The sequence below is a fragment of the Oenanthe melanoleuca genome, chromosome 17 (assembly GCF_029582105.1).
Source record: "Oenanthe melanoleuca isolate GR-GAL-2019-014 chromosome 17, OMel1.0, whole genome shotgun sequence".
NCBI lineage: Eukaryota > Metazoa > Chordata > Aves > Passeriformes > Muscicapidae > Oenanthe > Oenanthe melanoleuca.
The window spans coordinates 10,749,184-10,771,403 of record NC_079350.1 but is presented as its reverse complement, the minus strand read 5'-3'; the positions used below and the strand labels follow the sequence as shown (position 1 = coordinate 10,771,403).

Genomic DNA, 22,220 nt, shown 5'->3' with positions numbered 1-22,220 from the left:
CTCCCAGGCATCTTCTCTGAGGATGACTGAGGACATGGTGTCAGCAGATGGGACACCCTGGCAGGGTAAGACTCACTGGTTCTCACCCTGTGTATGGAAATTACATCCCCAAAGCACCCCTGTGGCAGCCCTGCTCTAAGGGCTGAATACACTTCACACCACCAAACGAGTCCCACAGTCCATCTCTGTCACACGTGTCACACATGACTATGGCTGGTGACTTGGCTGCTGAGTGCCCACTGCTTTTGCACAAACCTCCTTGATCAGGGGAGTACCTGCTTGGCTGCTTCACAAGAGGCTTCACAACAGCACCACCTTTCACATGTGGCTGTCACTCTTACCTACACATGCCTTTTTCCTCAGCTGATGTGTAAATGCAGCCATGGAGAAGCCAAACTGCCAGTCAAGCTCCAATCGCTGATGACTGAGAGATGGTTTTATATTTATCACCAAAAGAGGAGATAGGAGGAACCTGTATTTAATTATTTAAGAATCTAAACTGCAGTTAAATTATTGACCTGGGCCTCTGCAGATGCACTTACAGCTATTTCAAGCTCTGCTGTTCAGCAGCTCAGAGTGACAAGCTGACGGAACCATGGCAGCCTGTGACACCTTCCTCACACTTTTCAAACAGCTATTCAAGGAGCTCTCTCTGGTGCTGCTCACAGCTTTTTTTTACTTTCTTAAATCTTTAACTTCCCATCTTTCATGCTGACATCGGGGTAGGTCTATAGGAAGTTGCTTTGCAGTAATGCCTAGACAGCAGGAATTATTTGCATGAGTAGGATTTGTTCCCTTGGGGAATGAGGGGGCAAAAAATAAAGCCTGAGGAATGCTTAGGCTGTGATAAGGATCCTACCCCATCTTTTCCAAAAACAGAAGAGGAAATTGGCAGAGTTTGTCAGAGCATTTTGTTCAAGTTGATCCAAATTCTGGAAGGGGTGGACACTGCAATGCAATGCTGAACACCACTTCCCAAGCACACAGGACTATGCAGGAAGGCTTACACAGCAGCAGCTTGTGAAAGATGTGCTTCTGCTTGCAGCTGGGACAAAAATAACCCATGGCTGGTGCCAGGAACAAGCCAAGTTCTCCTCCTCATGGGGAAAAACTTAAAAGCTATTTATGCTGTGCTAAACCAGATTGCAGATGCACAGAGGGCACTGCATGAAGGTAGAGGGTATTTTATTTAGTGCAAATTGGTTTGCTGACACCCTGTAAAGACTTTGGAAAAACCAGATGCCCGACAAACAAAAGCAGCAAGAGTGGAAATAAGGTGTGCACTTTACCTTCCTCACTGCTTTCCTTGGGACCAGCTTCTTCCAAACCCAAGCCAAAGAGATCTGAGTCATTTTTCAGCTTAAAGGAGGGGACTGTGGATTTCATGGGCTGAGGTGGCTTTGCCAGTGAGGTATCATCATCAGATATTTCAGAGAGATCTTCCCGCACTGGGAATTCATCCTACAGATAAGCACAGGCAGACAACACTGACAAAGGCTTCAACCAAAATCTCTAACCATTCTGTACACAAAAATGTCAGATGTCAGCAGCTGGGGAGGAGGGAAGGAAATGGCAGCTGAACTGAGCTGTTATTGCCTGGAAATCAATGTCCAGGATCTTATAAGTGCGAATTTTTGCCTTGGTAAAATGCTTCAGTTGCACTGGTACTGGCAAGGGTGCTCTGAGAACTTCACACTGGGGCTGCTGAAATCAAATTTCCAGTATAAAGGGATTAAATGAGACCTTCAACTCCGTTAGCTCACCAGCATCAGCTTCCTCCTGCCCTGGGGAGGCACCTCTGTTCTGGGAAAATCCAATCTAAAGGACTGAAAACTCCCCTCCAGCCCTGAGCGACAAATGCTTTCTACTGTGCAGCTCTGTGGGTCTCAGGTACCAGAGGCAGCAGGGCTGAGGAAGCAGAGTGTGTCTGCAGAATAATTCCCATCATTGAGCCAAAAGGGAACGTGCTCCCAGGGCAAATCTCCCCCTTCAATGTGGGCTAAAACCCAGGATGCTGCAGAGCTGGAAATTACCCCAAAATCCTCCATCTCTGCATAATGGGAATGGGAATTCAGTTTAACGATCTGATAGCTGCCAATGGATCCTCTTCAGAATGTGTAATCCACCCTTTCCCTGTGGATGGGACCCAGCCCCCTGTGCTGCTGGCCAGGCAGTGCCCCCACCTTGCAATGGCAATGGCTGTACTGGTTTGCCTGACCAGCACACCCTGCAGTGGGAAAGCATTCACATGCTATGGAGCATTCCCTGGGCCAGGCACTCCCTGACACTGCTGCTTCTTCATCAATCCCTTCTCATTGGCACAGCAAGAAATGGAAATTTGCTGCAAAAACTTTTGCTTTCTTACTAAATCGTCAAGAAAAGCAGGAAGTGAAGATGCAAAAGGAATGCAAAATTACTTAATAAACAGCATGACACATGAGCAAGGTCAAAGAAACTGGGACAAGAGCCCTCTCTACAGGATTCCAGAATGATACAAACACAGGGAAACTCCCTGAACACCAGCTAACCCAGACATCAGGACACCCATGAACAGCCACTGCCCATCCTAGATCACTGCTAGCAGTTTCCAGAGATTATTCTGCAGGTTGTGAGTACAGGTCACTGAAATCAGGGATATCTCAAGCCATGCAGCAAGTTCTGACCAGTTAAGAGAAGAGGGACAGGAGAAGTGTCTTCTCCACCTGTAATACAGGGCAGGTGTGAAGGGACTCCTGGCATATGTTTTAGCAGACACCTGCAGGCACATGCTGAATGTCACAAACCTTACAGCTACAGACCTTCCTTCTTCCCTTTAAGCTTTGCCAAGCAAATTTTGTGATGGCCTTTTTATTGCTGGATTGACTGCAAGGAGCTCATTCTTTCTGGCAGACACCCTTCTGCATGTTAAAGTTCACGTGAAAACCCAGTAGCTTTTGTACCTCCCACACTGCTGGATGGCTGAGAGTAAACAGCATAGTAAAACACACAAGCACAAATCTTGTTTGTGTTTGTAAAAATAAATCTCATGTCAGGGGAGGTCTAGGTTGGATATTAGGAAAAGTTTCTTCCCCCAGAGGGTGCTGGGGCACTGACTAGGCTCCCTAGTCCTGAGGCTGCCAGAGCTCCAAGTGCATTTGGACAACATTCTCAGGGATGTCCAGGGTGGGATTGTTGGGGGTCTGTGCAGGGTCAGGAGCTGGACTCAAAGATTCTTCTGGGTCCCTTCCAACTCAGGGTATTGTATGGATCTATGATACTATGGGTTCTTACTCCCATGTGGCTTCCACACTCAGAGAGAGGATTTGTGCTCACATCCATCTCTGTAGGTTGCTTAGCACCTGCCTTTCTGCAACTGCTGCTGAGGGATGGGAGAGCAGATGAAGACTCTGCTCAGGGAAATGCCTCAACCCTTCCAGCTCAGCTCTGCACAGCTCACAGCAATGTGGACTTGTTATTTACCATTTTTTTCTTCTGACTGTCAGAATCCTCACTTTCAAAGTCTGGATCATCCATAACAAATGAGAGCATCTGAGTAGCTATTGGTCCCTCTTGATCACTGTCAGACTCCTCAGGCTGCTCCTCTTTGACCACTTTCTGCTTGGAAGCAAGTCCTTTGCTTTGGGCAGTGGCCTTTGAGGCCTGGGCTGCTGCTGTGGGGGCAGCAGCAGGAGCTGCCAGGCTCGTGTTGCCCTTGCTGCTGCTGTTTCGTTCAGACCCAGGATGGGGAGGTAAACTGTCAGGAGGCTTCGGGTCAGTTGCTTTGGTCAAAATTGCTTCACTCTGGGGTTTCAGAGAATTTCTGGAAGACCTGAGAAGAAATAAGTTGTCAGAGCCTGTCCACTCCTATTCTGTGGAGCAAAGCAGAGTTAACAGCTGAGCCTGCCTTGAGGGCTGCATCATCCATCCCACTGGGAAAGGCAGTGCATCCTACAGGGGTGTGGGGTCCAACACACCACTCAGGCTGAGGATACCCTTGTGTCCCTGACCCCATGGGATGTGGTATGTGGAGAACATAATTTCCCAGCACAGGGTGTGGTGAGTAACTCCACTCCCTTCACCCAAGACTTGATTTCTCTCTCCTCCCCACACCATCACAGCCACCCTGCTGCCCAGTTCCAGGCTCTAGTTTAAATTTGAGGAAAAGCAGGAAGATATTCTCATGCAGAACTGTCCCAGTGACACAGAGGCAGTGCTCCAAGGCATGGGGCAGGACACACCACACACAGAGATTACACCTACAGTAACTACAGCCCCAGCTCACAGCTGAAGAACAGGCAGACAGAGACACCAAGACTTCCCAGAGGCCACACACAGTCAGTGGCAGGATGGAGAGGTCCAGGTTTGCCAGCACAATCCCACACTTCAGTTTGTGCTTTGTACCTTTTTTTTTCCTGCTCTGTGTTTTTGTCTCCATCGGATATGAGGATGACCTTAGAGTCCTTCACCTCTTCCTCCTCCTCCTCCTCACTGGAGAGGATGATGTTCTTGCTAGGCACCCGTTCTGCTGCCAGCACTGCTCTGCTGGGGATTTTGTCATCCAGATCCAGGTCGTCTTGGAAACCTGCCACCATGGGGTTCCCTGCAGGTGCCTCTCCATCACTGCAACACAGAGAGTGATCAGACACAGCACCCCAGGAGGTGCTGGACAGACCTGCCAGCCCCTGCACAAAGATTGAGACTGGCCTGCCTTGTACAGCCAACCTCAGGGGACACAGCCCCAGCCTGGGGCAGCTGATGATTAAAGGGCTGGAGCACCTCTGCTCTGGAGACAGGCTGAAAATGAGGATAGTTAAGCCTGGAGAAGAGAAGGCTCCAGGGAGATGTTAAGAGTCCCTTCCAGAGCCTAAAGGGACTTTGAACAAGGGCCAATGACAGGATGAGGGGAATGGCTTTAAGCTGAAGGAGAGCAGGGTTAGACAGGATATTGGAAAGGAATGTGAGGGTGGGGAGGCCTGGCACAGGGTGCCCAGAGAAGCTGTGGTTGCCCGTGGATCCCTAGAAGTGTCCAAGGCCAGGATGGACAGAGCTTGGTGTAACCTGGGATAGTGGAAGGTGTCCCATATAGGAGGTGGAACTGAAGGAGCTTTAAGGTCCCTTCCAACATAAACCAGTTATTGGTTCTATGGTTCTGTGCACTGCCAGCCTTTCCCTGCCACTGCTCAGGTTGGGCTGGACCTGCTCCCTGCAGGCTGCAGCAGTGACATGAGCCCTGCACCAGGGCCTGGTGGGATGGGCCACAGCAGGATGTGTCACAGAGGAGCTGCTGCCCCTTCAGCTGGAAATGAGCAGCTGGAGAAGGTGAGCCTCAGAGGTACAGAGGAGCCTGTGGCCACAGCTCCATCAGAACACAGAGCTCCATCCAACATGCAAGGATCAGTCAGTCAAACCACGGGAGCTGCCTGCCCTCATCCCCCCATCCTGTAATTAAACCTGATCATACACTGTCAGTGCCATGGGAGTTCACTGGCAGCTATTAGCTTCCTGGAGTCATTTCTATTTCTGTGGTGCTCCCTGAAGCAGGCAGTACACAGACACCATAGCCAAGCTTTAACATTGCCCAAATTAAATTAACCTAAGGGGACACTGCCAGAGATGGGAGTCTGTCAGCCTCCCTGGATGTAGCACAACTCTGTGTTCAGAGGCAGCTTGAGACAGCTTTGCAGCTCAAATTGAGGATTCTTGTCTGAATGTCCCTAGGACTCAATTTTAACACTTTCTGAAAAATTTGCTCATGTCAGGAAAATAGATATTTTCCCCAGGCTCAGTTGATGAGTCTTTGCCATTACCTTTCCTTGTTCTATTTGTTTCATCCACAAGAGATACCCAGCTCCTTCCTGATAACCCCCCCACATAAGTCTCTGACCTTTTAATTATGCCACCTGGATTGTACAAGCACAACCTTTTTATACACAGAGAGAAAAAACATACTGTAGCTTGGAACAGATTAGACTGTACACACACATAACCCCAAAATCCTTTAACTGGAAGTAGGTGGTGTTCCCTGTCACTAGCACAGGACAAGCACTGGAAAAGAGTGGAGTATGGTGGGCTGGTGAGATGAGAAATACCCTAAACACAGTCAGGATGATGGCAACTGCTCACTCTGGCTCCTCTGCATGGCTGGGTACTGCTTGACAAGACAGTTTTAAAGAGTTAATACATCTGCCAGTAGACAATGGAGTTGTTTGTGACAATGGGACACCATGTTGATGACACCCAGCTCAGTGATCAAGCAGTGCTTGTCCGGGCTGGAATGCTGAGAGCAGGGCCAGCATCAGCCACCCCTCTGCTCTCACAACCTGCTCTCAGTGCCCTGCTGAGCAGGGCCAGGCTGCTGAAGAGCCCCTTCATCACTAACACTGCTGCTCTCACACCATGCCAGGATGGAGGCACACAGCCCAGCTACACAAAGGAGAGGAAAACTGGTGCCCAAGCAGCCTGCAAGGCTGGAGGAATGACAAGTGAGTGATTCCTGAGATTTTCAAAGCACTGGCAGGGCTTCCTCTTGAAATGCACTGAAAAGAAAATGGGAGCTGCATCCTAAAAATGGCAGGATATTATTCTGAACTAGACACACTGCCTTTCTTTAAGACATCACTGCTCTGTTAGGCACAGGGGCTCTTAAGAGATTGCTGCCACTGTCCTTTCACACTCCACACAGACCTGCAGCCTTCCCAGCTTCCCCAGTCCGAGTGGGTGTACACTCCCACGTGTACATCCCTCCCCAAAGTGGGTCACCTCCCTTGCAGTGAGAACCTGCCTCCACCTCCAGCCAACACACATCACTGAGCGACAGCATAAAAACAGAGCAGTGGAGTGAATATACATCAGGAAAATCACTGCTTCAGTATAAACAGGCTCTGACAAGGCAAAACTAGTATCAGCTTGTGGTCCTGAGGTTCCAGCTGGAAGGAAGGCAAAGCATGCAAAGCCAAACACATTGCACTGCTCCCTCCAGCCCTTGAAGCACTGCCAAGCTGCAGGTGCTGGTACCCCCCAAAAACGATGCTGCTCACTGAGGTCTGCTCTGAACTAGTGACCACAGAGCCTGCTGGGGTGTCCTCTGTGAGCCTTCAGTGTGTCATAGATCAGCTGGGAGGAAACAAACCCTGCTGCAACCTGAGTTCACAGTCTCAAACCTGGCTGGGCCATGTCCCCACAGCCCTGGGAGCTCAAGGGCTCTTGCCACATCCTTTTTTGGGGCTAAAGAAAGAGAGAAAAAACAAGCCCTAATAAAGCAGGTAAGCTGAGGGAATCCCACACTGCAGGATGAGCCTGCATGGCTGGTCTAGATGTTGTTCTCCTGTGAACCTTGGCTTCCCTCCCCAGGTGTCCTCCACCAAACCCCAAATCCCTTCACAGTGCATCAGGAATGACATTACCAAGTCACAGAGGAGCTTGGCCACACTTTGTGCATCTGCAGAAGGAAAATATTAATTATGCAAAACATAATATCCCTGCATAGTGCACTATGTTGCAGAAGGAAAATATCACAAATGATTCGGTGTGTGAAAATCCCTTCCTGACCCAAAGGACCCCACGGTTTAATCTGAGCACAAAGCAAGACAGCAACACCAGGAATGTGATAATCTGCTTTTCCTGATGTTCCTCCTTCCCAGGGAGCAGTGTCTGTCACTAAATGGGAGACAGTGAATGCTACACCTGACCATAGCACAGGCAGAAAGCCTCTGGGGCAGTTAACTGCTCTGCAGTCACTGAGTGGCTGCACATCCAGGTGTGTCCCTGTGCCACACTCCTCTCCTTACCTTTCACTGTCCACACGGTGTTTGGGCTGGGCTTTCCCTTTGTCTTTCTGCGGCACTGGCTCTTCCAGAAAGCTGTGGTCCAGGCTGTCCTCAGGAACAAAGTCCTCCACACTCTGAACCCTGGCAGGGGCTACAGGGTGGGGAGGAGGAGTGGCAGCAGCAGGATCTGCATTGGTGACAGAGTGGTAAAACATGGGTCACCACATGCAGACAGAAATTGGCTTCTTCCAGATCTGTGCTGCCCAGGGTGGCAGCAGCTTTGAGGCAGGACATTGGCTGCACAGTGAGGGAAGAAGATTATGAACAGGATATAAAACAGCCCAGAGTCTGACATGAAGGCAATCATAGATCATGGTTGCTGTGGTTTAGAATGCACTAGGCTGATCCAGGCTCTTAGACAGACTGAAAAACTCCCTGGCAAGGGCTGGCTCTGCTCTCCAGGGAATACTATGACTGACTGTACCACAGGTTTTATTACACCTGTGTAATGTGCACTGCTCCTGGGGAATGTCCCTTCACTATTCTCTTACCCTTTCCAGACTGTTCAGTTCACCCTCTCCTATCCTCTTGCTTTTTTCTGCTGTAACTGCCCAAGGTAGAATTGTTCACATTGTGCTTTTAGATGTTCTGTGTAAACAAAAGCTCAAGAGCTACCTCAAATAGAGACTGACTTTAATACAGTTTATTTGTAGAAACACCTTTACCTATCTTCAAGGTATCAGGATGAAAACTCATGAAAGTAGAATAATTAAGAAGCCCGAAGTGATTAACCTTTCCAGAATTTGCAATACTCAATGTTTTTCCTCTGCTCATGCTGCACTTTACATCTAGACTTTTCTTTCAGGTAAAACAAGACTTACGCCTTTTTTTCTAGTTTTTGCTCTCCTTAGCACAACTTTCAGATCACTTTTGCATACAAACACTACCACTAATGCCACAGAGTAGCATTGGTGTAAGTTAAACCATAGCCAAAAGAATTACTACTCCAAGACTTCAAGAGAAACCTTAAATAACAGCTCCTAGAAAAACCAAGTGCATCTTGGTAACAATGATTTTTCAGCTGCTTTCCAGTGAATTGGTCCCTGGGTACATTCCTGTGGAGGTGCAGGCCCTTGGCACACTACTAAAACATTGCACCACTGACACATCAGCTCTTCTGGCTGCCTTTTGCAACAGTCCCTAAGCATTCTGAGACATTAGAGTTGAAAGTCACAAGCCCAAAACAGCTGCCAAGCTAAGAAATAGTTAAAAAAAGAAAAGAAAAATAAAAACCCCGAACTCAATCACGGTAACACTGCTAGTAGACCACTTATCTATTTTCCTACAGACCAAAATGACAAAGATTTTTTTTTTTATTGACAAGCAATTTCTAACATCTGCTCCCCTCTTTGGTTTTTGTTTTGTTTTCTCTGGGTAGGAAGAGTCATGAACAAACCAAAATGGATGCATTGTGTCATATCTGGGAAGAGGCACAGGATGCAGAACACTGCATGCAGATCTAAAACCAGACCATTTCAACATCTGAAATTGCAACCTGGGTCCCCAGCACCTCCTCCTTTCTCTCTGTGGGTGTTTCAGGAGCACTGTGAGCCAGTAAGAGAGGGAAGGTATTCCAAAGGGTGATGCAAACTATGTCATGATTTTTAGGCAGTGCCAGCTCTGCAGCTCCAGTTAGTTCCACAAACAAAGTGAATGTGACAGGCAAATTATGGTCCAATCCAGTAAATTCCATGCAGAAACCCCTGACGCCTCTGCCTGGCACTCTGTGCAGCAGGGCTGGACCGAGGGCTGCGCTGCTCCACGGGGACCAGTGCTGAAGCAGCAGCTGAGGGCTCCCTCCTCCCAGACCTGCTCTGAAGGAGCAGATTTCCCCAGAGGGGAATTTGCTGCGGAGCTTGGCCCTCCGTGACCATTTCTGGCTGAATAACCTTTAAACGCAGCCCTGCTCTTCTCTCTGCTACGCTCGGGAGCCCCTCGGACTGCCACACGTGTACCAGGATGGCACTTCAAATACCTTCTCCAGTCATTCTTTTCCTATTCAAGAGGTATTTTTTGCTCCTGGTAAGAACCTGACATATTATTTATTTTATTAGTGTCTCTTGTGTGTTCAGGATCTCCCTCTTAAGGATGCTACAGCCACCACTCAGCTAGCTGGGCACATCCAGCACAGATACAAACCAAAGTGCCGATCAGGAGAAAATAGAGAATGAGAGCTCAAGTCTCCCTGGACACTTGCTGCACATGCATGGTGCCTGTGGCCTCTCGCAGGGATGAAATGAGAACGGGAAGGCCTGCGGGTGACAGCCTGCAGGCCAGGGGCACACCCACCTGGCTGGGGCGCAGCGGGCTCGGGCGCCGGCGATGTCCCGAAGAGCCGCGCGATGATGCCGCGCCGGGCCGGGGCTGCGGGGGGCGCGGGGGGCTGCGGCGCCTCGGGGGCAGGCACTGCTGGGAGGGCAGGGGCGGGCTCAGGAGACGCCACGGTGCTGGTGGCGAGCGGCAGCGGCGGCTGGGGGGTGCCGGGGCTGGAGCTGCCTGTCGACGTGGAGCTCGGAGGTACGATGGGCGACTGGGAGCCGGAGGAGGGGCTCTGGCCGTTCGTTGCTAGTGGTGATGTGTGTCCTTGGCTTCGGGCTTCCATCATCTCCAGGAAGCTGTGGGGAAGATAAGGGACAAATATAAGGAATGGCGAGTCTCAGAATCCCAGACTGGTTTGCGTTGGGAAGGACCTTAAAGCTCATCTCATTCCAACCCCTGCCATGGCAGGGATACCTTTCACTAGGCCAGGTTTCTCCAAGTCCAGCCTGGCCTTGGACACTTCCAGGGATCCAGGACAGCCACAGCTTCTCTGGGCAAGCTATGCCAGGGCATCCCCACTCCCACAGGGAAGAATTCCTTCCCATCCAACCCTGCCTCTGCCAGTTTAAATCCATTGCCCCATGTCCTGTCATTACCTGCCCATATAAAAAGTTTCTCTCTCTCCTTTATATAAGCCCTTTTCATCTGGCTATGTGCTGAGCTGAGGAGAGTATGGATCGACTTCCAGCTGGGCTTGGGAGGGTATGGATCTGCTTCCAGTGACACTGTGACTCCCTGGGTCACAATAAATCTGGTTTACCCACATGAGCTGAACTCACCCCCATCTGCACTGAGGTGCAGAGAATCCCAACCTGCTCTGCACTACAGGATGAAACCTATATTTACAACACTACTGGGAACTCCCTGAATAGACAGACTATAACAACATGCCAGGGCTTGAAATGTAACCTGAAGTCAGTTGCTGTGATATTGGCATCAGCTGGATTATGTGTCTAAAGGAGTAAGTGCTATAGGAACGGCACATTTTTAGATGCTGCAGAAGAAATCACAGTACTCAAGAAAACTGCTATAATAACCTCTTTATCAGTCAAGAATAGATTTGAGAGAAGAATCCTCAAACATCAAAAGGAAAGAGCTGTCCTGAGGGCTCAGAGAAGACTGACTGCCATTACCCTTCTTGCAGGGTGCAGATCCACATGCAGGCTCTCCCCTGCACACACCCCCCTCTCTGTGAGAGGCCCTGGAGCCAAGCAGCAGGAGCTCTGGAGCAGGTTGTGGTCCTGGCTGGTTTCCCGACTGGAAGAACATTAAAGCCTGTACCACTGTAGAGAGTGAAAAGATCTTTCCCTTTGCAAAAGAAACTCAAGCCTAAGCCAAGCCTCCCCTTGCAGCCCACTGTTTCACGCACTGTATGCAGAAAAACGTGGACAGAGACAAGTTCTTGCCATTAAATGGTCTGAAAAACCGATCTGCCACATGCTGCACAGCCGAGAGATACAGAGACAATGCCCAAAGCGAAGCATCCTGTATAATATCCAGCACATCCTGATCTTGCCTCTCATTTCATTAAGCTTAATGAATTTGTGCATAGAGGCTCTGGATTCAGCTGGTTCTGCAAGACAGACTTTGGTTGTGCTCCAGGCAATGAGAGTGTGAAGGGAGAGCCTCCTCTCCCACACAGAGCATGACCTCGTCCTTCAGGGACCTGAGCCAGCCAGAACCTTCCCTGGACTCACTGCTGAGCAGAACGCAAACCTGGGGGCTAAGAGTCTCTAAGCCTTGAGATACGATTTCCTACTCTAAGGCAGGAACCTGATACAGTTTTAAAGAACAAAATAATATACTTTGTGACCAGCAGTGTCTGGAGCCCTAGGGAACAATAGCCCCAGGAAGATGTTACTTGAATTGGAAAACCAGCAGTCCTTCCTAACTAAGTAACTAGCTAAAGTTGAGATCAAGGGCAGCACTAAAAAGCAGGATTAGCGAGGCAACATCAACAGACAAGGACAAGATACAGATAGAACTGGATGATCCAAAGTAACAGAAATAGGAAGAAATTCAACAGTAGAAACAAAATCATCATCTACTCAAGGGTAAGGAAAAGCATTCTTACTCCATTCTCCACATGAGAACGGCTGGGAAAGACTCGCCTAGCTCATCCCAGAAGTCTGGACTAGGGACTGCAACTCCAACCACGCCAGAGCCTGGCTGTCACATGCTATGCACTGATATCCAACCTATACCCACCCTGCCCCAGCTCCAGCTGTTCCCTGGGTCCTGTCCCTGATCACAGAGAGCAGACTGGGGCTGTCCCTCCACTGTGTCCTGTGTGGAAGCTGCAGACTGTCAAGGCACCCACATCAGTCCCATGCTGCGGTGGCCTCACTGATGCTTCCACTGATGATTCCACCAGCATCTGGGCCAAGACTATATGCCTATTTCACCCGGAACACTGGCTGCACCCACACGAGCTCCTGGCAGAGCTGAGCTCAGAGCACACAGCATGCAGTCCCCATCCTCCCTCTCCTGGGGCGAGCTGTGCGACATGTTCCACTGAAAATGATGCATGGATTTGTCATGCACCAGAGAGAAAACATAAAGGAGTTTAACTCCTGCACTGAGCTCTGTGGAGACTGCATCAGGCTGGTTTGGAAGGTGCACAATACACATGCTGCAAGAACATAGCAGTGTATGCTCAATACCTCTTTGTCACTGCGCTCCCTTCCTGAGGAAGGGGACTGTGGCTCAGCATCCTCCAGGCAGGGTACACACGGTGTCTGTGGGGTGGGAAAGGCAAACCGTGGGGCCCTGCAATTCAGCCCTCATCCAACAAAGCAAAGGCTCTTTATTCCCAAAGCATGTGAACTGCCATGGCCTGCAAAGCTGCTCGTGAGCTTTGCCTGCATGCGATGTGCAACTCCTCGGCTCCACACCACAAGTGCTGAGTGCTGAATTCTGCCATTCCTCCCCTCCCAGCTTTGATCCACGGCTTCTGGTGAGCCAAATACAGCAGAGCTGAACAGCTCTGCTTTGTGGTACTCACTCCTCCTCCTCCTCCCAAGACCCACTCAGCATTAAAGACTCCTGCCTCCCGAATGTGAGGAGAGATTAACCCCAGATGATCTACATGCACTCCATTCCTGTTTATAGCAACAGCAATCCTGAATGGAAGCCTGCAAGCCTGAGCACTGCTGCACCCAGCAGCCAAGGTACTGCTGCAATACTTGTTCTCCTGACTGTGCTGGGCTCCCTGACTGTCTGTGGGAACACCTAAATCACCAACATTAAATGAAACCAGAATGAATAACCTCTGAGTCTCAGGTAGCTAAATCCCACCATCGAGACAACTGGCTGACTTAGGTAGGATAAGACAACTGTACACTGAAGATTTGGGAACAAGGAGACACAAAGAATGTATGGAGTCACATCAGGATATGTGATATAAGAGTACTTAAAACTGGACTCAACAAAGCACAGGAAATTCTTAACAATACCAGAGTATTTGAAGATTTACTGTATGTGGTTCTAACCAAAGCTGCCCATTTTGGAAACAACCTGCTTTGTTCTGGGAAAGTAGCCAGCTCCAGAGGGAGGGAAGGCTGTGACTACCACCTGTTTCTCCTCCAGAAACACATACAATTTAAGAGCTGGAGGAAAAAAACCCTGCTACATAACTGAAGTATAAAGAGTGTCATCTTTCCCTCCAGCACAACCATACTGGGGCATAAAACACATGCAGGCTTTGTCTGCACCTGTGCTCCTGTACTTAGTCACCTGTGGTGTGTGAAGGGCATTAAAACTGGAGAAGGCAAGTTATTTAGTAGGAAGATACAAATGGTTATTTGGGGACAGCACAACACAGACTCTTGCCCCAGCACAGCTCTGAGGACAGCTGTGACACGTGTGCCTCATGCCACCTCCATCAGCCCCAGCTAGACACGTGGGCCAAGCCTTGTGCTGTGACACTGGGGAAATCAGAGTGGTCCAACACTGGTTCTACATGGGCTGCATAAATCAGCTCTGCTGAAGTTTTTTAGTCAGATCTTCTCTAAGGGAGGTGGGTGGAAAACCAGCACACATGAAATGCTGCCAGCAAGCCCACAGTAATTTCCAGGATGGAGGTGTCTAAGCATCCTCCACACTTTGAAAATACTACATAATGCATGAATGCTTTCTCTGGCTTTACACACTCTCCTCAGAGGCACATGTGTGGCTGCTTTGGGAACACACTGGGCCAAACCTGCCATGTGTCTGTTTATTCTCAGATTCTATACAATCTGTCCATTCCTTGTTCTATGCATCAGTCCTTTGGAAAAGGACTCACTCAAAACCTTACTGGGAATAAGCAGCTTTGTGCCCACACTGGATGTAGCAGACCAGGTCCTACAAAAGCACAAGGTGAATTCACACCTGAGCACCTTTATTCCATTGGGATACAGATTGCAAATATACCATGCACGTCCAGGTGGGTCATCTGTCCTCACCCATAGAGGTTCCTTATTTGCCATTCAATCCTTCCATTACAGACCAAGTGACAAGTCCCAAACATTCTCAAACTCCTGAATAATTCACTGGTGCTTGGACCTGCTCTCAAGAGGAGACTTTTATGCAATTTTAAAGATGAACATGCTATGTGGGAACAAAAATTCATCAGGGCCTGAGGTTACTGTTGCTCTGTTCCCAGGGTGAACACAAAAAACACAAAAGGACTTGTTAGCCTCATAACTCCTAAAATTGTCAGTGCTCGTGTTCATTTAATATTGAAGATGGGAGCAGCCTAAAGCTTTTTGGCTCCTGGTTTTAACGTGATGTGATAAATTGTTCAAGTGTATTTCATGTGGCAAGAAAGGCTCTGGATTACTTTATTAATTGTGGAAATGAAGATTAATCGGCTGGATGACATAATTTTAACTGAGGCTAGTGAAGGTTAGATTTCCACATGCTTGTTTTGGGCTCATTGAAAGTATTGCCCCAAGCCCCCCAGCCAATGTCCCTGAATGTAGTCAATGGCCAAGCAAGTCTAATTCCTGCTGTTGTCCTGGTTTCCACCTGACAAAATGGATGCAGCAGAATAACTCCCTGTTCCATAAAATACAGGACATGCTCCATGTCCCCACTTCTCTAGCAAGACTGACTGATGACAGGCTTAGATGCACTTAATTCTTAACACAGCATCCCCAAAAAACATGACCTAGATAGAGTTCCATCCAGCACAGGCTGGATCCTGACCTGTCTGATGACCACAAGGATTCACAGCAAGTGGAGAAGATAAAAGTGGAGCAAGTGGAAGAGAAAGCAAGAGTGGGTTTACTTTCCCAACTGGTAATTCAGTCTGTAGCTTGTGTCATTCCAGACCTGTATTTCCACACAGTGGATGATACCAGAGAACAGCTCCAGTAGCAGCTCCTCCTAACACTGTGAGGGTGTTACTCAGCTAAATTTAAAAAAACCCTAGAATTATGAGCTATGCTCAATGTGGAAAAAACCAATCAGGCAAATAAAACCCCAACTCCTCAGCCAATGACTCTGCAGTGACTAAAGCTATCCCTGTGGGGAGTGTGTCTCCCCAAAGCAGAGTCCTCAGCAGGGCAGCCCAAATGCCTGTTTTCTGCAGTCACTGGTCTGGCTCTCACATGGTGACAGAAGAGAAGACATCCTCAAGACATCCTCAAGGGGAGGTTTAGGTTGAGTACTGGGGAAAATTTCTTCACCAAAAGGGCTGTCCAGCCCTGGCACCCTTCCATGGGGATGGGCACACTGAACATAAATAAGTTTTCCTTGAAAACAGAAGATAAGCTGCAGATAATTAAAAATGGAGAAATTGAGCAAATTAAGTGCAAATTCAGAAAATCATAAAAGTTATTACTGTTTGCTTAATAAGAATTCAAGAACTCAAAAAGGGCTGAAATGTTCTTTAAGCAGGATTGAAAATGTAAATCCTGACAGCACAGGGACAGAACTAGAGCCAGAAGTGTGTCAGGTAGTGAGTAGCCTACACAGGGAAAGAGCTGGCAGCACCACGTCTCCCACTGGCACCTGCAGGCAGGGCTGCCCAGGCTGGCTTACGTAAGGCAGAAGAGGCAGCAGCGTGTGCCACCTCGTGTTGTCTCTGGGGTTCACACTCTGGATCAGTGACATTTTTCCCTCAGGTCACCCCCCACTGCAGCAGGAGGAAGGGTTCTTGTTCTCCTTCTGTTCTCACTGAGCCAAATTTAGCATTGGTCATTGTGACAGGGCAGCTCTCAAACATGCACAAGGGTGAAGGGAATAACTGAGATGTCCTAGTGCTGTCACCTTGCTGTGCTCTGTGGCCTGATTTTATGGCAAGAGAGCAGGAATGGCCTCTGAGGAAGTGCTGCAGCAGCCACACCATGGCCTGTGGCTCAAATACCTGTGTTCTCTTGCTGTGCAGTTTGGTGACCCACAGCAGAACTCCCAGTGCTGTCTAAACTGAAGCAACTAACACAAAGGTCTCATGACAGGTGAGGGTCAGGCTCCTTTACCAAGTAACAAGCAATAAAAAAGAAAAAGCAAAAGAGGCCTCACATTGCACCAGAGGAGGTTCAGGTTGGATATCAGGAAAAATTTCTTCACAAAAAGGGCACTCATTTGGAACAGGCTGCCCTGGTAGTGGTGGAGCTATCATCCCTGGGAGTGTTTGAAAAACATGTGGATGTGGGATGTGGCTCTTGTGGCTCTTAGGTGGTGGCTTTGGCAGTGCTGGGTTAACAGCACTTAGAGGGGTTTTCCAACACTAAGGATTCCACAGTTCTGTGATCTGTCAAGGGTCACACTGCACCAACATACACATTGTGCACAACAGGGTGAGCGACAGCAATGTACCAGCTTCTCACTTGGACAGTCACTGATGCAGCATATTAACCCTGGTAATCCCAAAATGATGGGCATCTGACCAGGATGGATTCAAGGACCTTCCCAAGCCCTGATAACAAGCACTGCTGACCTGCCTCATCACTGCAAGCTCTGATTCCTGTCACACACTGCTGCGTCCACACCAACTCTGTTTCCCAACCCAAACTGTTTACTAAGGTTGAGATTTTACCCAAACCTGGGTTCTCTGACATGAATGTGAGTATTTCTTTAAATTAGGTCTCTGGCTATAAAAGTCAAGCCTGGAGACCTCCTACAGGGATAAAAATTTAGTGTAAGAAGAAAGTTAACTTTCAACTCTGGGGCTGAAGTAACCCCTCTGCAGCTCACCTGTCCCACAGAGGAGCCACTCAAACAGACTCTCTGTTTCTAGCTGGGGTCCAGAGAAAAACCTTAAAAACCCTAAAACAGCAGTTTTGGTCAGTGTGATCGAAGTGCTGAGACACAACACTGCCTGGTGCTTTTCCTTTGGGATCAGCACTTCTAGCCAGGAAGCAGCCAGGGATATTTTTAAAGCCCCTTCTCTAAAGAAGTGTTATTTTCTGAAAGTGAAGAACTTTGGCCTCAGTACAGATATGAACACGCAGGAGCTGGCCAGCTGCATAAAGATGTCACTTTATTTGCTAAACCAGAATCCTAGAGAAAAGCCTTGCTTTTAATATTATAGCAACTTCTCTTTTGTCAAGCTCTGATATTTCTGAGGCCATGCTAAGCTAGTCTGCAGCCTGATAGTGCCAACAGCCTCCCAGCAGGGCAGTGTGCTCACACTGGGTGGGATGATCATGTCTAATACCTGTTGCTGGAACTAGGCCTCCACTGCTACCACACTGCTGTTGATTTTAAGATCTAACATCTCTTCTCAAAGCCAGCCCAACACACACTAACCCTGAGGTAGGTATAGCAAAGATAGATTTCACAGTCACAGAATCTCAGACTAGTTTGGGCTGGATGTGACCTTAAAGCAGAGACACCTTTCACTGGACCAGGCTGCTCCGAGCCCCACCCAACCTGTTTTTCTGTTGAATGTGTGAGCCAAAGTGACACATATGGAGACCCAGCACATGCTAAAGCTGCTGGAAGGGCAAGAGGTGACAAAGCAGCAAGGTCTTGTGCTGTGAGTTTGAAACAGCTCTGCCAGCTCCTGATTCTACTAAGTATATTCCCATTGCTGAAGCAATACAAACAAAAGTATGGAAAACCATCTGACAGCACAGCCCACCCAGACCAGTCCTTTGAGTAGGGACATCAAGAGAAGTGCTGAAGGCATGAGGTAACTAACTAGTACCTCAGGAGGAGAACGAGGTGAATGCTTTGGAAACAACACTGCTGTGTGTGAACTGGGGTATTTCAATGCTCTCCAAGGAAAATGTGCTGAACAAGGTTATAGAACATGAAACTTGGTCTGAAAAATGCTTGTCCAAAAGCCTGTGCATGAATATTTCATAATCATGGATTCCAATTTCCAAACAAAGCTGCCTGTAAATAATATTTTTTCAATACATTCTGAGGCTGACTTTTCTGGCTTGCACAGCACTGCAATAAAGGCCTTGTGATGGGAATTCTCAGAACATGGATTCCTGTTCACTCTGCTACAGGTGTACTGGCTTTGTGGGGCTAAAGCTGGCAAACACCATTACAAGCAGCCAAGCACACAGCCAGGGAACAGAACAGATACGGGGCAGAGGAACCAGCCACTGTTTCAATCCACAAACATACTGACGAGTTCAGAAGTGCTCAAAGGGAACAGAAGACAGCAGTGTTGTTGCTGTTACTTTCTGCTGACATAAGACAACACACAGAAGTGCAACAGCCAGGAGAGGAACCAGCTTGTGCACTGAGCAGCTGAGAGATGGAAAATACCCCTTCCAGCACTTTATCTATTTCAGCATGGGCTGGCTCCAGGTGTGCTGCTCAGCCCTGCCCTCCCCAGTCACCTGCCTGTAGGAACCAGATGGTTTCACAGAGACCCCCAGGTGCATGCTTTACTTCAGGTGATGCCATTCAAAAGCAACATTTTATCCAAAGGATCCCTAAATATTACTTGCTAGACCCTTCAACCTGGCCACATGCCACAGCTGGGACTGCCCAGCATTCATGTGACACCCAAAGCAGTTAAAAAGGACAGCTCAGTGACATACAGTTCGTAGTTTTGGTCCTCAGTCTCCTGCTGCAGTGACAGCTCCTCCAGAGTTGCATCAATATCCAGCTGATTTGTCTCCAGCTGCCGTAGCAACGTCTCCCTCTGAAGAAAGGAAAACAAGCTAGATCTGAGCAGAAGGGTCACTGTAACAGATCTCTGGGCACTGAGATCCTGTGTCACCACTGTACCACAGCAACATGTCCAACAGGAGCTCTGGCCCTGATCATGGTGTCCATTTAAATACAGAGCACAAAGGGAAAGTGAATAAAATGCAGATAATCCATGAAGTCTGTGTGCAAGAAGCACCTTGTTCTGTGAGCTGTTCTCAGCCATAAATCAATAATGTGTTACTTCAGACACCACAGCATCACTTACATTTGGAGAATGGATTCAGCTCCTGCAGAGATCAGCTGTGCAACCCATTCACTGAGGCCTTTCATTTTCTCTGTGCTAAATCAGCCTCTCTGGGAGCAGGACCCAGCTGATGCAAAGCCTCCCAATAATCTTTTTTTGCTGTCAGGGTAGATGAAGGAGCACAACCTTTCAGAAGTCCTTGCCTGCCTGCCTCCAATCACTGTTCCACAGAGGGGGAAAGACACCCCAGCCCATTTTCAATGAGCAATAAAGTGACTTGACTGCACTAATGTAACCCAGTACTGCCCCACTCATTCCTTCCTTTCCCAATTTCCCACAGAACCCAAACAAAAACCTCAGCTGAGGGGAAGGGCTGGCTTAACAGACTCCCTCCTCCCACTATCCAGACAGCAGCAAGGAGAGATCAATAACCACAGGCAAAGCCAGCTCCCTCAAGGGCTGGGGCCCTCCAGGGCTGGCACAGCATCCACTTCTGCAGAAACATCATTTCACATCCCCTGGACAAGGGTAGAGCTGTCAGTGGTGCAGATCCTGCCCCACAGCCCCATCCCCTCTGCTCAGGCACATCTGGCTGGCACACAGCTGGGCACTGACCATGCCAATCAGCTCACCTCCCGAATTTTGGAGCCAAAAGCCAAGATGTTCGTTGCCTGAGAACATCAATCCTCCCTCTCCCACTGCCTATGCACTGGGTGGCACAGGAGTAGGGCAAATTTATGCTGAGTTGGGCTGGAGACTCCCAGCCCTGCACAGACCCCATCAGCAGGTCTACAGTGCCACAGGCTGCAGCCCTGCCTAGGCAGGAGGACATGCAAGAGAAACCCCAGGCTTTCTCCAAACCACCAAAGTTCTTGCTTTGATAACTGCCTTATCCTCCAAGTACATTTCAGCTTCTGACAAATATTTCTGAAGGCTAGCATCAATAACCATGGTGAATTCTTAATTCCCTGATAACACTTGAACTCACTGCAGAAAGATCCCATCAGATTAAAAGCCCCAAAGGAAATCTACTACATAATTCCCAGAATAAAATCCATCTGAGAAGACAAACATTTGCATGAAGTGATGGTGTTCAGTTTCTACATGCACATGCTGCTGGCATTATGGTTTCATAGATGTGAAAACTTTGAAGCTATCAAGACACTGCAAAGAGTGATTAACTCATCTGGCTCACATAAAACACACCAAGTGCTGTGTTCCAGGGAACAGTCACAGCACAGCACAGCTCCTCCATGGAGCAACTGATTTATAGAAAATTCTACTATGACTGAAATCAGCAAAAAAGGTTTAAGTATTTTTTATGTTGTACTGTAAGACTAGGTGATTCACCACAGTTGATAACCTTAATTTACTGGGAGACATAGCTCTTTTTGAAATTAAAGGGCTTCTGTGATAATTTAAGCTAATTTACTGCTTCCGAGCCATATAGTCTTCATGTTTACCTTTGCCATTGTGTTAAAAGCTTGGAGCAATCCCATTTTCTTTGCTGAGTAATTTTTATTCATCATATTCAAGTGTTCTCTGCAGATGGAAACTTGACTTTAATTAACATGTATGCATGGAATTACAAAGTCATTACTTAATGCCAATTCCTTTATTGTCGTTTACAGACAAGAAAGATTCAGCAAAATATGCTATTCATATTTAAAGTTACTACACTAATCAGAAGTACTAATAAGGACTTTAGAATTCAAATTCTAGATTTTAGAACTCAAGAAAATCAAGATCTAGGAAGTAGTAGATATCATCATTTTGTATTACTCATGCAGTATAAGCAAAAATGAGACAGAAAAGGGCAAGTCTGCTGCTTCTTTGTCCTTAGTTTCCTAAGGTGAAACACATGCTGAGCAAATTAGCTGAACAAACAGAGACAGAAGGGCTACTGCTCTCTGGTGCTTAACTTAGGCTCTTTGATAATGACTTGAATTAGACTTGTCTATTAAACAAGTGGTGTGCCTTGCCTTACACTTTGGCACTGAGAGATACACCAGTTTTATTTATTTTGATTTTCACAGATCACAATAAATCAAGAATATATATTTAATAAGGAGAGAGTTGCAATCAATTTTCTATAAATTCATCACTGCTAACAAACTTCCAAATACTTCAAATAATATACTGAATATATTTTATCATGCTGGTTATTAAAATATTAAAGAAATAGCTTATTTTTTTGCAATGACACAAAAGAAGGGAATAAAACATCTCCTAGAGACCAGTGCTTTGGCTGAAAGCCACTCGCAAGGGCTTCCTGGGAAAAGGCAATTTCAGCTGTCTGCAGAATCCTGTCTCCTTCCAGGGCAGCACCTGTTGGCCTGGGTGACCTGATCCCATTTGTGAGCCACCAGCCATAGCTAAAGCTAAACTGCATCCTTGCATGTGGTGTGGACCCTGACAGAGAGGAAACAAATCCTATCTGTCCCACACACCCAGCACATCAGGATAACATCCCTGCCTTACCTGCAGCTGCAAGAAGGGGATGTTGAAGAACTTGTGCAAGTACTTGAGGCCAAAGCTGTTCTTCATGGAAGACTCAGCGTAGCGGAAATAGGAGGAACCGGGAGGCCTGTGCCAAACAGAGAGAGAACAAACACTGTACCCACCTGCACAGGACTGGCACACACCACGAGCCACCCACAGCTGTGGTGGGATGCCCAGAGGCAGAGCAAGGACAGCTGCACTGGCTGGCCCTTGTGCAGCCCAATCACTTGGGGCAGAGAACAGCTGCG

At 48.0% G+C, this 22,220-nt stretch overlaps 1 protein-coding gene across 3 annotated transcripts in view; it reads right to left on the bottom strand.

Moving 5' to 3' along the window:
* The window catches only part of RABL6 (RAB, member RAS oncogene family like 6), a 45,841-nt gene that overhangs the window by 3,128 nt on the left and 20,493 nt on the right, over window positions 1–22,220 (bottom strand). For all 3 annotated transcript variants that reach the window (XM_056505087.1, XM_056505086.1, XM_056505088.1), the window contains 7 exons: window positions 21,952–22,057; window positions 19,115–19,218; window positions 10,095–10,420; window positions 7,767–7,932; window positions 4,381–4,599; window positions 3,460–3,808; window positions 1,290–1,461 (listed from right to left, as the gene is read on the bottom strand). In XM_056505087.1, coding sequence (XP_056361062.1) covers window positions 1,290–1,461; window positions 3,460–3,808; window positions 4,381–4,599; window positions 7,767–7,932; window positions 10,095–10,420; window positions 19,115–19,218; window positions 21,952–22,057 — 1,442 coding nt within the window. The remainder of the gene's footprint in view (window positions 1–1,289; window positions 1,462–3,459; window positions 3,809–4,380; window positions 4,600–7,766; window positions 7,933–10,094; window positions 10,421–19,114; window positions 19,219–21,951; window positions 22,058–22,220) is intronic.